The sequence below is a fragment of the Pinus tabuliformis genome, chromosome Q, assembly GCF_031772625.1.
Source record: "Pinus tabuliformis cultivar Carrire ecotype Pingquan chromosome Q, CPIR1, whole genome shotgun sequence".
Taxonomy (NCBI): Eukaryota; Viridiplantae; Streptophyta; class Pinopsida; order Pinales; family Pinaceae; genus Pinus; species Pinus tabuliformis.
This window is the reverse complement of record NC_142296.1, coordinates 873,661,737-873,677,639: the sequence shown is the minus strand read 5'-3', so window position 1 is coordinate 873,677,639 and position 15,903 is coordinate 873,661,737. Positions and strand designations below refer to the sequence as shown.

Below are 15,903 nucleotides of genomic sequence, written 5' to 3'. Positions count from 1 at the left end.
ATTTTGCATCATTTTTAACACCATCTCTTGCATCTAATGTTACATCATTTTGAGCATCCAAATTTGCATTTATATTTGCATCTTATGTTGAGTCATGTGTTGTGTCCACCTTTGCATCTTATTTTGTGTCTAATGGTACATTCAATTTAGAGCCATTTTTTTACGTCTACTTTTGTATTTGTTTTTGCACCAAGTTTTGCATCCAATTTTAAGCTATTTTATGCCCCTTTTTGCACCATTTTTTGTGTCTACTTGTGTCCAATGTTGCACCATTATTTACACCAACTTTTTCATCCAATTTTGCACTTTTTTGGTGTCTAGTTTTACATCGTTTTCACCATCCAAATTTGCATCTTTTTTTGCCTCATTTTGTGTCCACATTTGCATATAATTTTGTGTCTGAGTTCGAGCCTAAATTTGCATGTGATTAGGAATCATTTTTTACATCCAATATGGCATCTTTGGTTTCACCTTTTTTCAGCCCCATTTTGCATCTTGTTTTATGTCTTTTCTTACATCTTTTTTTTTTTCCTTTTTTGCACCCAAGTTTGCATCCAAAATTTACACCATTATTTGCATCATCATTTGGCATATTAATTTGTAACGTTTTTTGCTTCTTTTTAACGCTCAACTTTGCATCTTATTTTACATCTAGTTGTTGTCTTTTTTTGCATCTAATTTGGTGCCCATTTATGTGTCCTTGTTTTTGCCCAATTTGATATACTTTTGTATGCCATGTTTTGTTCCCTTCTTTGTGTCAACTATTGCACAATTTTTCACTTCTAATTTAAAACACTTTGTATGTCAATTGTCTGCATTTTGTATTAATTCCTAGTTTAACATCCAATTTTACTTTCAATTTTGCATCCATGGTTACATCCGCATTTGACTTCTTATATAGAGTATATTTTTCTTTACATATATGACCCCCTTTATAGATTCATAGTGAAATATATGATAGTTTCTAAATATCATTAAAGAAGATATCACAATTCAAAATCATTTGTAAAGAAATTTAAGAGAAATTGACAACATCCATCCAAAAAAATAACAATGTGTCATTAACAACTTTCAAAACATGTATAAAATAGCAACATAATACTAATAAAATCAGTATTATTTTTAATCAAAACAAGTAAAATTCAAATATGATTAACAAATCAAAATATTTCATGAATATCGTTATTCTACGATAAATTAACAACATACATAAATCAAACTCATCGTATGATTACAAAATCAAAATGTCTCATTGATATAGGGTAAATTCACAACACCCATCTAAACATAACAATGTCATTCTACACAATAATTTCTTCATAAAAAACAATGCATGTGCATGCCTAGCTACCACCACCAAGATCATCCTCATGATCATCTTGACCATCCTCATTACTCTGATCCACATCATCACCAACACCGCAACTATCATCATCATCTCCTCCTTCACCACCATCATCCTCATCCTCATCCTCATCATCTCCTAATATATGTTGAACATAATTTGGATCATCGTCTTGGCAATCATTACCTATAGCATTCTGACAAAAAAAATCAATATTACATGTTAGTATTAATTACATAACACAACGCATGTTTTTGTTATACAATGTTAACCATAAAATGAAGTAAGATATAATATCTAATAGTACTAAAAAATAAAATGAAAATATGGTTTAAAAGTATATTGGAAATCCAACTAAGATTACATACCATGGAGTCCATCCAAACAACAAATTCAACCCATCTCTTTTCCTGCAGCACCTCCTTTTCCAAATGATTTGGAGGTCTTCCATATTTTAGTTCCTATCAATCAGTAAATAGGGAGAAATTAGATAACAATGACTTTCTTCTAGTACAAAATTTATTAAAAAAATATCACATGTTTAATATACTTACAAAGGTTGTTATCAGTGCTTTTAAACCTTTCTGGCCACTACGATGAGTGACTTTTGTCTTGGTTAACCTCGCCTTGGATGCCTTGTCCTTAAACATAAACCAATTCAATTTATTTTCACACAAGTACATGTTTAAGATACTTATAAGTATTAATACATTCTAAATAATGTTTAATGAAAAATTCAATACCTGAATGCTCTCATTGCCGACTTTTCTTTGTGTCTTCTAGAAGAGATTCATTCATACTTAAACAAGGGGATATATTGTAACTTTTTCTAAGTTCTGAATTTTTGGATCGAATACTAGAGTCCAGGCCAAATAAGGTGCTTAAACAGGTTGATACATTATATCCCGGCGTAACCTCATGGATCCTCAACGGAGTATCCAGTTGGGAAGGTTCCTACTTGCTCACCACAATCTGTATATTTTCTCCAACTTCGAAATTTTGGTTCTCTCCAGCTTCCTGGCCATTGTTTCCCTCAATTTTGGCAGGGTCAATGAATCCCTCATGTTTTCTGTTGCTGTCCATATCAAACAATTTTTCTCTAATTGGACCTGCAGCAGTTATGCCATCAACAATAAAAATGCTTTCCTGGCATGCTCCCTTCATGGATTTGACTAAAGATCAGTAGCAGGAGTTACAGGTGGTCCAGGTTTAGGAGTAGATGGGTGGGGTTCATGAAAGCAGTAAAAGGAGCTAAAGAGGGATCTCTTAGTGTCCAAACAGGACTAACTGCTTAAAGATTGGGATCTGCTAATGACAAATTGCTCACCCGAGGTCTCAGGATCAGCATGAAAATATTGAAACCATATTCCACAGAAGTGAGATCTTGAAACCATCCAGCATTCTCTCCCAAGTTCCCAGCATCTGGGAGATGAAGGTTGGTATTTCAAGTCCTTCACTTTCATACCTCCGATGAGTGGATTATCCAGAACGAGGTTTCGAGAAAGGCAGGCAAAAAAGAAAATCAGAGTGTTTTTTGTATTCAGTAGCATCTGAAGTTCTGGTCTCCAACAAGCTAATCACTCCCACTAGAAAGCCATAATGAAATTTCCATATGTGAAATTTCTATAAAGACTGAGCCTTTTGTTTTGAAATCCTGTAATATGTATACCGACTGAATGTAAATGTTTGTTCACTAATAGGAAAACAAGGTTACTATCTATTAACATATTTCTTAATAGTGAAGAATTGCATTGAACTTCTTTGTGCTATACATATGAATTCTCAGATACTATAAAATATCCGCTGAAAACTAGAACACCTCTAGTTATACTTCAGTTTATAGATCAACTACAGCACAGGCAAACAACCTTATGTCAAACAACAACATCAAATAATTCTGTAGCCATTGACTACAAGATTTGACCACTTTTGACTACAAAACTAACCAGGGCCATCTGGGTGACAACAGATAAAAGAAAGCAGAGAAAATTTGTGTTATATATATGTTATCTCTTATGCATACAATATTATTATGCGCCTATGGAAAGATGGAACCTCTGCATTTCTTTAGATTTAGGCTATATCATTTTCCTTGAATTAACTAGGTGATTTTTTTTTTTATTTTCTCATGTAGTAGGTGCTCCAAGGACATAAAGACTCAGTGTATTCTCTTGCATCTTATTGTCTCAATAGGATTCCGAGCTTGGCCACACTTGTGTATTTTTATTTTCAATAAATTGAAATTGGGATTCTCACTCTGAAAAGATACGAAGGAAAAATATAAACAATACTTGCAAATTGATAGATAAGATCGTTGTTTATCATATGGTAGTATTTAATGATAAAAGTCTGTGCTACAAAAAAACACTGCTTTGCATGAACGAAAACAATGGCTACATAAGATTTTCCTAAATGATATCCTTTATCCCATTTGCATAGTCAGGTTTCTGTCAAGGTCTGCACCTGACACTTTCTCTCAGAGCTTAGCAGCACCAATGAGGATACTCTTCATACAGTTAATTAAAGTTTGCATTTGTTTTCTGGAATGCAAATATGCGGGATATACACATGCACAATCCAAAGCTCCGTTTCTGACTGTATCAAAAACTGCAAGAGAAGGTCCTACTCCATGAACAGAAGAGCATCCCATATAATCCTCTAAACCTATTGCCCTTTTCAATTCATCCATTTCGTCCACCATGGGACCTTCAAATACAACAATAAGTGAAGTGCGAAGTGAAGATGATGGAGTTAAATAAGGATATTGAATTGCTTGGCACATAAGGAAGTTGACATCACTCATGTATGTGAAATGTTTTCGATTCCTCATAGAAGTATCATGTGCATTTGAGCATTGTCTGGCCAGCTCCCAAAAGTCCCCTGTTTCATTGATATGATGGGTATTCATAATAGCAGAATGGTAGAAACCTTCGTGCCCACAAGAAACCAAAATAAGGGTCAAGGGAAGCAATATAAATATTCACACAACTGATCAGAAGAAAATTAATAAAAAAATAAAGCGTATACAAATTGAGATATACTAATACTGTTTGTAGCTGATAGAACCACACACAATTGCTTTCTTACTGAATACAAGTGTATATGTACAACATATATACCATGAACAACATGACTGCTCACACTAGAAAAACCCAGTTCATAGAGCGCAAGAAATCATGCCATAAATAAATTAAACCTACAGAAACCGATAACTGTAAATAAATACAAAAACATACTGTGAAAACTAGACAAAACTTTGAAGCAGCAGTGGTAATTCAAAATAAAATAAAGCAATGTGCAAATATGGAATTGGCAAAACCTTACCAACACTATGATCAGATAGGCTGCTGCCAACGAGGTTTCTGCTGTCAACCAGAGTTATGACAGAGTAATGCTCCCAGCGATTGCCAAGCTCCTTGAGAACGGAAGTGGCTTTAAGCCCAGCTGTTGTTAAAGCTCCACACATTGTTGTTCTTTCTGTCTTGCAAACCTGTGATGGCAATCCATCAACATCAAAATTGATACTCATGAAATCATAGAACTTATAGTTCATTAATTTATAATGATATAACGTAGAGAACAAAACCTAGTGTGCATTTACTGGCATTAACAATGCACAAATGTAAGACCTCATGGAGGGACACCCATTAGCTGACCTCGTTGGTAAGTACAACAGAGAAAGTTACACTCAACACTCTATGGTTTGTTTTTTAATCGCATTTTCTATGCCTCAATTCAGAGAGTTATGGTGGATTCTCACCACTTTTTTGGTCTGTTAGTTTGTTAGATGCCATGTATGGAGAAGTATTACTTAAATGCACTGTTATGCACTCTGGAAATTTTTAATTGGCCCCATGGAAGCAACCAGTCAGGTACCTTAATTTATGTGGCACTTTACTTCAAGCAATTAAAATACATAGTCATATTTGGTCGGGTTTAGTGATGACAGATTACATGGACTAAATTCTATGCTGAAATGAAGTATTTCATGGTAAAACTAGGAGTTACTTGTTGAAAATCTGAAATGCCTAGCATATGATCAGATAATTTTATTAATGTCCAATGAATGAGCATAAATGGATAAATGGGATTGAAGAATATAACCAGTACATGTACAATGTGGGAGTGCAAATGCAACTCCTAGAAAATGCCAAAGCTTATAAGACTTCGTAAATTTTATACATCAAACGTATGTACAGTGTACACAAGCTGACTAACATTTAAAAACAGTTTCCAGCAGGATTTCAGAAGTTGTCCCTTTAATAGTTCTTATGTTTCCTGGATGCTTGACGAAGCCTGCCATTAATGAATGGGAGATCCAAGGAGACTCCTGGTCATTCCCTGGGAGTTTTCATTTTGAAAACATCTCTTGCACATCACTAAGCCTCTAAGCTCTTGCCCACCAAAGCCCAGATTGGACACCATCTGGCCAATTACAGCTTTCTTTCTAGTGCTTCCAGTATACAGTGGTACCAAGAGACAGGCAGCAGCACTACATCAACTATCAGATCTGTGAGACACCAGGAGGCCCTCTGCGCTTGACCAACAGGATGTTACAAAACATCTCACATCAGATCTCCAGACAGCTCATGCTACACGAATAATTAGGATAGCTCCTCCAGAATTCAGCCTAGCAACAAGACATATCTCAAACCAGATCTTCATGTTCTTCCAGCTTCTTTGACCAGTCACATCATATCCAAGGACATATCATACTACACAAGTAATCAAGATGCCTCCTCCAGATCTTGGCCACAGGTTGCACCACCCCAGCAACAAGACATAATCTCAAACCAGCCTATATCCATCTTAAGTCCGGATCTACCGTGCGCCGAGAGGGATCAAATCTCTTTTCACTCTAAAAGAAATTTGCACCTCAGATTTGATCCCTCTTGGCGCTTGGTAGATCTGGAGTTAAGATGGATCTAATTAATAATTAAACTAGCCTAGATCCATCTTAACTCCAGATCTACCAAGTGCCAAGAGGGATCAAATCTGTGGTGCAAATTTCTTTTAGAGTGAAAAAAGATTTGATCCCTCTCGATGCATGGTAGATTATTTATTTTATTTTATTTCATTAATTTTATTAATTTTTTAACGTAATTTAACGGAGTCAAAATGTTTTAATTAATAATTATAATTATTATTTTTTTATTTCTATTTTTTTATTTTATCTTTATTTTTATTTGTGTAATTTGACCAAATCAAAATGTTTATATAACATAACAGGACAGGACATCTCTTCCATACTGGGCTGGAGAGTGCGTCTCTACGCAGCTAGATCTTCCTGTTCTTCCAAATTCTCTAACCAGTCATTTATCCGAAGTCTCTCTTCCCTACGGCCTCAGATGTTAAGAGAGATAACATCAGGGGAAGTCAGTCGACCTCTAGGCGAGCCATCCCCTCTAGAAGTGTTGGTTTTTTTCATCTCTTTGCAGTACTTGCCCATACCTGCACTATTGCTTTGGTTCCCTGCTCCATCTCTTAGGCTTTAGCCTTGCTAGTTTTGATTATATCATGATTTTCTAAGACCAGATTTTGCGCTCCACTGTGTCTTACACTATTGTACCTAGCAGTCCTATTGACCAATTTATGGTCATTTGTTGGACATTATATCTTATCCACATTCATTAGGAAATAGTATTTCTATTTTGCTTGACACACATAAGCCCTCCTTGAGGATTATGATAGCAACAGGAATAACTCCTAGAAAGTAATTATCCAAGCAAAAATGTTTTCAATTATACACAAAAAATACAGTCCAACTCTCATATGAACAGACAGAACTTTCACCTAGTTTTGGAACCAGCTGCTAGTAGGTAAAAAAGCCAGGACACCTTAATATTGCCACTTTAGACATCATTATGGCCACATCATCAAACCATGAGCTGGTTGCTCAAACAATGCACATCTATAGTAGGTTGGACCAGATAGTTTACAAGCAATTTCAATCTAAGATTCATAGATGTCAGTGAAAAAGGAAAGATCACTCTACTTGAAAAATATCCATAAATTGAGATTGTAAAAACGCAACTAAATGTCCTTGCAGGAAAAGTGGCACAAGGCCAAGCAGCAGTGGCAAAGCTAAGAGGGGTGCCTTCCAATCCATAGAAAGTACTGGGAATTTAAAAAATAGGAGAAAATGAGAAAAAAGAGAGGTCACAGCAGACAACAATGAGATATCCAAATAAATGGATCACTTCATTAGTGAGCTTGACCCAAGCAACTGAGGGGTCAGTGATTCATCTTAAGCAAGCAAAGGTCTCTTGCAGAAGAATTTCATATCAGGCAAACAAATAATCATATAAAATTCTTAAATAAAAGTTTCAATTTTCCTTTATACTTCCCATTTTACCCTTTTACTTAATTTTTATATTATAATTAATAGTTCCAGGATGATTGGGAGAGGTTCCAACCTCATCAGACATCATATGAAGAAAATATCATTTCACATTCCATACAGAAGTCACCAGACTGAACTGTTATCAGAATTCCAGCATTTCAAGACAGAATTCTGTGATGACCCATTCTTCATAACCTTTTGCTCTGAATGCAGTGATGCCAAGACTTGGAACAAAGGTAGACCTTGGTAACAAGACACACCACCTGCTTAGAACAAAGCCCAGTTAGGGATGAAACCCCCATCTAAGCATATTGCAGAACCAGCCTCTGCACCAGCCAATTTGATAACAGAATCAGAGAGTGTTTATTTGAACAGTGGCTGATTGTTGAACTTGATATTATTTGATGGATTGCAAACTATTTGAAATTTTGATTTCTATTTCAGTTTTGGGACAAATTTTATACCATCATATTTGATGACTAATTGATGGATATATTCTTATTTTATAGATTTTACAGATGGAAATCTCATTGTGATTTGTTCTGCACAAAATTTCCTGTATTTTGTGTTTGTTTTCTAGTTGCTGAGTTTCCCTGAGTATAGAACCGAGTTTTTCCAAGTCCCCGAGTTTACCTGTGTCCCAGGCTGGCCGAGTTTTAGCCGAGCCTGAGTATCACTACCTTGGTGTGTATCCCCACAGCCTCTGGCATGTATTCACCATCCAAGATTAGAATTACCAGTACTTCAATAGTTGTTCAAGAGAGCTTATAAGATGCAAAATATTTAACATTGAAGATTAGCAATACCGATCAATAAACAATGTGGGTGTGCATGACGCATCCCAAGGCATTGTAGAAACTGTCTGGTTCTCACAAGGCCAGAATTCACCAATACTTCTTGCCTTACAAAGAGATTTTTCTTGTTAAAACAAATGTCAACCACTTATAGTCCATATCCTGCCAAACATATGTTGTGCATCCAATATGTTGCAGGAGAAGTTTTAAAAACGATATAATTATCCCTGACTCAATGACCTTATAGTCCACCGCAAGATGGAAAAATTCACATTGTTAAAATATTTTATGTGAATTTTCAGGCCTTGTAATTCTGTATGTTTGGCCAGACACGAGCATACCCACTTTCCTAAAACATTAATAATCAAACAAGTTCACCACATCATGGAACACTTTGGAAACTTATCCAAATCCATTTGCATTCATAAGGGAGATATTTAGACACAGATCTCAGATCTTACATACACTGCCTCACTCGAGGACGATCTGGACAATCGCATCATACTTTCAGGCTGATCCAATTTATCAGAGCGACAAACAACGAGCTGAGTCCCAAGGCACTTCAGATAGTAGAGCAGTGAGACCTCGGGACTCCCCTTAACCCCCTCCTCTGGGAGGCCAACCGGTACCCTCGAGACCCTTGCGAAGGTGCCAAATAGCACATTAGTTCACTCACTTCCAGCACATCAAAGAGTTTAGTACCAGACGGTTCCAGACAGGTTCCTCCCCAGCCCCAGCGGAGCAGCCAGAGACTTATACAGAGCTACTTTCCTTTGGCCTTGGAGTATCCCTCGCTCCTACACTCCCCCAGAATCATGAAGCCAGACTCCTCGTTGGATACAGAGGACTCCAATAGTGAGCCAGCACCACTGTCTACCCACCTCACCGTCAGCTATCAGACTCGGACATTCTTGACATCATTAACCGCCAGGTGCCCTGGACTTATTCACTTAGCCTTCTACATGATCTGTTATATACATGTTTATGAGGCTGTCTTATTATTAATTTATTATTGTATCCTTTACTTTATTTTATCCTAGTTTTAGCTTTGGCATTTTCTAGGAGTTGCATTTGCACTCCCACATTGTACATGTACTGGTTATATTCTTCAATCCCATTTATCCATTTATGCTCATTCATTGGACATTAATAAAATTATCTGATCAGATGCTAGGCATTTCAGATTTTCAACAAGTAACTCCTAGTTTTACCATGAAATACTTCATTTCAGCATAGAATTTAGTCCATGTAATCTGTCATCACTAAACCCGACCAAATATGACTATGTATTTTAATTGCTTGAAGTAAAGTGCCACATAAATTAAGGTACCTGACTAGTTGCTTCCATGGGGCCAATTAAAAATTTCCAGAGTGCATAACAGTGCATTTAAGTAATACTTCTCCATACATGGCATCTAACAAACTAACATACCAAAAAAGTGGTGAGAATCCACCATAACTCTCTGAATTGAGGCATAGAAAATGTGATTAAAAAACAAACCATAGAGTGTTGAGTGTAACTTTCTCTGTTGTACTTACCAACGAGGTCAGCTAACCAGGAGGTCAGCTAATCAGTCACCCAGTTCTACCTTAAAGAGGAGGGACTTAGATAATGCACGGTTTTTGTGCTACAACTCATCAGAGGAGAGAACATTGCTCGACTCATGCTACTGTTCCTTAAATTTTGTTTTATGTTTCAGACAGGGAGTTCCATCCCTTCGTCTACAAGGAAATAACATAAAGTGGCGATGGATCGATATAGAAGTTAAAATTATTTGGATCTAAAGGAGTGGTGGTTTTATCCACTACTCCAGCTAGTGCCTAAAAAATATAAAATTTGGGTTTGGTGGTTGTGAATTCCATTGTCACTGAAGGTAGGTATAGCCTAATTTTGGTGTCCACCAGAAACCTATCAATTACTTTGGCTATACCCTCTTTACCCTTTCTTTCATTACACCAATCTTAAAAATAGCATGCACTTTCAGAACCTAGTCAAAGAGCCCCCAACTCCAATGGTTTTTCATACTGGTTATGATTTGAAACCCTGCTTCGTCTGAAACCCCAAGTGTAGAAGATAGTTTTGATTTTGAAATGCTAATAGTATTGACAGTGGATGTCAACAATATCACTGACTGCCAGAACAATCTGCCCATGCATATGCTCTTCCTTGATTATGATATTGAAGATAGGCAAAGGAAATTATACCAATGAGATAGATCAATGCTTCAGAGAATGAAGATCAGTGGATACTCCTGGACTTATTATGGAGATTGAAGACACAACAAAAGTCTGACATTCCTTAGAAGTGAAGTCAGATGATCTTTGGTATCATAGAGATTTGTTCCTTTCACTTCTTGATAGTCACCTTACTAGCTAGTGCCAGTGAGAAGTATCAGTGAGTTCTGAGGGAGCAACATATCTTTTCTTACTATGCCAACTATATGCCCTAGACTTGAATCTAAACAGCGAATTGTCAACAATGGTGTCTTGTAACTTAAAAAAAAAACTCAACAGTGCCTTGTGGATCTTAAATTCAACAAGTTTATTTATGCTGGTCTCTGTAAGATTACAGTCTTCATTAGGGGTTCTTTCCATGGTCATATAAGATGATGCCATTTGATGCTATTGGTTAGATTACATATAAACATCGAATTCTCAACAATGGTGTCTTGTCACTTAAAAAATACTCAACGGTGCCTTATGTATCTTAAACTCAACATGTTTATTTATGCTGGTCTCTGTAAGATTACAGTCTTCATTAGGAGTTATTTCCATGGTCATATAAGATGATGCCATTTTGACGCTATTGGTTAGATTACATATATATGGAGTATCGATTCCATATTAACTATGCATCAATGCCAAAATATGTCGCAGAGAAGCAATGCAGATTGATGCCATTCAGTCAAACTGACTTTGTTGTAGAGGAACGTGTCAGTCGACCTGTGTGTTAATGTTATACATAATGCAGAGGAACAAAGTCTTATACATCGTGATTCGTGAGCCATATGAACTGTGTAGAGCCAAGAGCCATCGGTAATAGATTTGGCAGTAACAACATACCAAGCAGCTCTGCTATTGCTGTTCAATGAAGCTACGAAGCTGAGCTGTGTAGAAATTAAATCTCAACTAAATTTGGAAGATGAAGATCTTATTATGAGGCCGAATTGACTGGGTTTGGCTGAGCTCATTTGGAGGAGATTTTTGTTGGTTTGACTAGCATTAACTTTCTGGTTACAACATCTTGTTAACTGTTGTTTGGCTGGACTGTTTTGACAGTGATTGGGCAAGTAATTTTGTATGATGTACTCTCTCTCTCTCTCTCTCTGTGCTGAACTTTTGAAGAATAATAAGAAGATTTGATCAAAGGGTTTTCCCCACATTGGGGTTTTTCTCTAGCATCCGCCAAATATTGTGCCCTCTTGTCTTGACTTGTCTTATTCTTATTGTTTATGTTCTATCTGCAAATACTCTCAATATTTATGTGATTGCTAATCTGGAAATTTATATTGGGCTAATAAGGAAAATTGACGTAAATTTCTCTAAAGCATAAGAACATACCATTGTTATCTAAAATTAACAATCATTCTATAATTAGCATGATTAAAATGTAGAAAAATGTTATGAAGTGTCCAAGTAGTGTAGAACAGAGAAGCAAGAAAAAATACCACAAGACAACCATAGGGTTGATAGAACCATGTTTAGGCACATTAGATATTGCTTGGTGACAGAGTCTTACACCTTTGAAAGGAATATTTGTTTCCCTACATTTCTATTGAACAAATACAAACCTGAATATGTTCTAAGGACTATCATGGAGGGAGTCGAGATGACCCACAGGACCCATAGCTGAATACACAAGGGGATTTCAATGCTTACACCTTTGAAAGGAATATTTGTTTCCCTACATTTCTATTGAACAAATACAAACCTGAATATGTTCTAAGGACTATCATGGAGGGAGTCGAGATGACCCACAGGACCCATAGCTGAATACACAAGGGGATTTCAATGCTGGAAATCTAGTTTATAGCATAGTAGCAAGATTTGGTCATATTGCTCTTTATTATATGGAAATTCGGCAACAGTACAAAATTCAGTATGTTTTCACTGCAATGCAGATACAGAACAGTTCACTTACCTTATAATGTCTTTGATACCCGTCAACATATAAGCCCCAAAAAAACAGAGCAAAAACCTCAAAAAAATAAAAATAACAGTAAGAAAACACTTAAAAATAAACTACATTGCAAAATTTTCAAAGAATAAATTGCTTTTTCTGGTTTTAGTGTGTTCTGAGGATGAAATTCTTCTAAAATATGGAACAAAACGCTTATTTTCATACTGAGAAATATAGATTTCCATATTGGAACCATGCTGCATTCCTTTATTAGGTATTTTCCATACTGAGTTGTATTTGAATACATATTCGGATTCAAATTTTGCTACTATGGTTTATAGCCATTCCTAGTTACACGTATGTTGAAATCAGGGAGGTCAAGGTAATCAGATAAATTGTCACAACAATTATGAACAAGAGGCAACCTTCCTTGAAATTCTTGAACCTCCAGTAATCAGAAAAATTGTCACAACAATTATGAACAAGAGGCAACCTTCCTTAAAATTCTTGAACCCCCTACCCTTGCCTGGATTTGCTCACGACGCCAATCAGTCCTCATGTACATGTACATCAAAATATTTATTATATAATTAACTATAAATTTGTTAACATTAAAAGGACAAATAGATCCTCTGTTCATGTAGAGATGCTCACTGACGACCATGTTGACAATGGCGATGAGAGGGAGAAACTGCCGTGATATCCAATCTTCAATATGCATATTTTAGATAATAAAGACTGACCTACTAAGTTAACCAAGTAGCCGTTATACAAAGTACACATAAATGAAGCTCAAAGCTAAGAGATTTTTTTCTCACTTTCTTTGCTTCCCACACAAACTATTACTCGATTTCGATTTTTCTTATTAGATTCCAAAATTTAATGAAATTATCTGGCTGCGAGCATTGTTGCAGTGCATGGCTTTTATCCACTATCTCCACTACAAATTTTGAAATGACAACAAAAAATCCATTAAGACCGGAATCTCCCCACAACAGTGAAAGTAGAGTTCATTATTCAAGAACAAAGTAAAGCTAACCAAATACTCTAAGAGCAGGACATGCATGAGTCCTCAAGACCCAGATCCACTAGATTGATTGCATCATTTTTTCAGCTGGATGAAGCATCGATGACCCGGTAGATGCACCAGTCATGAGCAAAAATAACAGACGATCAGTGATTCAGAAGCACCCTTACCAAGCACAGTTGAGATCATCCAGATAATCCACAAGGCCATCTAGGTATGCTATCTTACAAAATCTATAATTCTCAGCTTATATCTTGTAGACACTAGACAGACACCCATCACCAGGGTTCTCCCTTCCACACGTAACCCGTCAAACTTTGCAGTCCGATGAGCTTCAATAAAGTTTGCCAGGATAGAATCCAGCCTGGTTTATGGCCCTGCATACCTCTCCTTTGACGCTTAGATAAATTAGGACTTATTTATTTTCTAGGCTTCTGCTATTAGTCTCGTCTTCATTGTATCAGGTTTATATGTTATTATAACCCTTGAAAATCTGATAAGGAAATCCAAGAGATGCTTCTCCATATTTGTGAATGGCATTCTTCATAAAACTGTTGACATAGACTAGTGCACCTAAATCTGGGGGATTTAAACTGGTTACCTACTAACACGTAACCAGAACCAGCCAGATGCTCATCTTCATTGTATCAGGTTTATCTGTTATTATAACCCTTGAAAATCTGATAAGGAAATCCAAGAGATGCTTCTCCATATTTGTGAATGGCATTCTTCGTAAAACTGTTGACATAGACTAGTGCACCTAAATCTGGGGGATTTAAACTGGTTACCTACTAACACGTAACCAGAACCAGCCAGATGCTCAACAACATTGGCTACAAACAATTGAGATAATCACCCCTTTGTTATTTTATCATTCGTCATTCTGTTAAATCTGAAATCTTATTTGTAGTCTCTCCTTTTCAGCGAATACCTTTAAGCACTCCAGCATCAATATATAGTTTTAGTCCCATTAACCTAATGTCCTTTCATCATTTGTGGACATTTATATAATTTATTTCTTTATTCCAAAATTCTTCTTAAAATTATTATTTCCATTTCTTTATGACCCTTCTGCTGTCGAGCAATTGGTGTTATTTTGAGCAAAATAATTTGTAAACGAAGTTTCTCGGTTAGTGAAAAGCCCGCCAAAAGTACCTCTACGCCAAGTAGATCCCTGGAAAGTGTCTATCTCTCAATGTTAGTGACATCTCAACGCATTCACCCGTTCGGGAGCTTTCGTAGGCAGTCAGCGTCGTATGTAGAGCATCTAGCTCGGCGGGCCTCACAGTTTGTGAGGAAGAGTAAGCAGATCGCAGAGTATTTGCTTATTTCACTCCTTTCGGAAAACCTATAAATTTTTTAAAGTAACTGCTACTTACGAATCATAAGTTTTTTAAAATAAATTCTACTTAGTTTCAGAATTTTAGATTTTTAAGGGGTTTTACCGACCCAGAAATAGAGATTCAATAAATGGAAGAGAAGCTTACTGATGGTGACATCGTCGTCGGGGCTCTGGAGCATCTTATCCATTCCCTTGGGGCCGAGTGAGGTGCGGAGGATTCTCGCAACGGACCTGGCGGCCGCAATGTTGGCCTTCTGAGCATCTAAGCCTCTGATTCGGGTCTTCTGATCCTGCTCCTTTATTATGATAAATGGCCTCCCGTACTCATCAAATGCCAGCGCCATCCCTGCAAACAGTAACAGATTGTAGCACAGAGATTAAAACCTAACATACAAGAGTGGCTGCTAAAAACACACTGGATTTTGAACCAGAAACCTGAAATGCGTGTACTCCTCTCTGTGTGGAAGACTGAATGTGCGGGTGGAAATCCATTGAAGTTAAAAATGGAACATGCCTTGGCGCCGTCAATGCACTGAAGAACCGATCGTGGGGTTCGAGTGTCTGCTACTGGTGAACCCTAATTCGCAAATCTCTGCAATCTCGTTTTCGCTCCCGCCCTGCGAAAAGCGAACAGATCCTCCTTCTTGTTCTAGAACGTAAACGAAGTTTGGGTTGGGAGGGGTTTTGTAAAGAAAAGTAAAGCTTTACCTTTTTCAAAAATGCTAATTTCATAGTGAAAAACAGTAAATACATTTTTTTATTTTCACATCACTAGTTAAGTAGCTATATAATGTTTTTGGTTCTTGGTTAGGTTGGAAAATATTTATAATAATATAATTTTATGGTTGTTGTTTAAGTTTATTAGGTGTTATTAAAACAATAAATACATTTTTTTTATTTTCACATCACTAAAGAAGTAATTATATAATGTT

General features: G+C 36.5%; 1 protein-coding gene across 3 annotated transcripts; it reads right to left on the bottom strand.

Annotated features, from left to right (window-relative positions):
* Window positions 1-1,168: 1,168 nt before the first annotated feature.
* Window positions 1,169-15,688, bottom strand: LOC149222289 (uncharacterized). Of its 3 annotated transcripts, none has more exons than XM_089385352.1 (6): window positions 15,407-15,672; window positions 15,117-15,317; window positions 4,665-4,835; window positions 1,900-1,986; window positions 1,714-1,806; window positions 1,169-1,541 (listed from the first exon to the last, which is right to left on the bottom strand). In XM_089385352.1, the coding sequence occupies exons 2-6, from the start codon at window positions 15,231-15,233 to the stop codon at window positions 1,344-1,346; spliced, it is 666 nt and encodes a 221-aa protein (XP_089241478.1). In that variant the 5' UTR covers window positions 15,234-15,317; window positions 15,407-15,672; the 3' UTR covers window positions 1,169-1,343. The 3 variants fall into 3 exon arrangements, 1 of the variants encoding a protein (XP_089241478.1); XR_016249422.1 differs by lacking the exon at window positions 1,169-1,541 and adding an exon at window positions 2,089-4,273 and having other exon boundaries at window positions 1,725-1,806; window positions 4,670-4,835; window positions 15,486-15,688; XR_016249421.1 differs by lacking the exon at window positions 1,169-1,541 and adding an exon at window positions 2,089-4,273 and having other exon boundaries at window positions 1,725-1,806; window positions 4,670-4,835; window positions 15,407-15,682.
* Window positions 15,689-15,903: the final 215 nt, after the last annotated feature.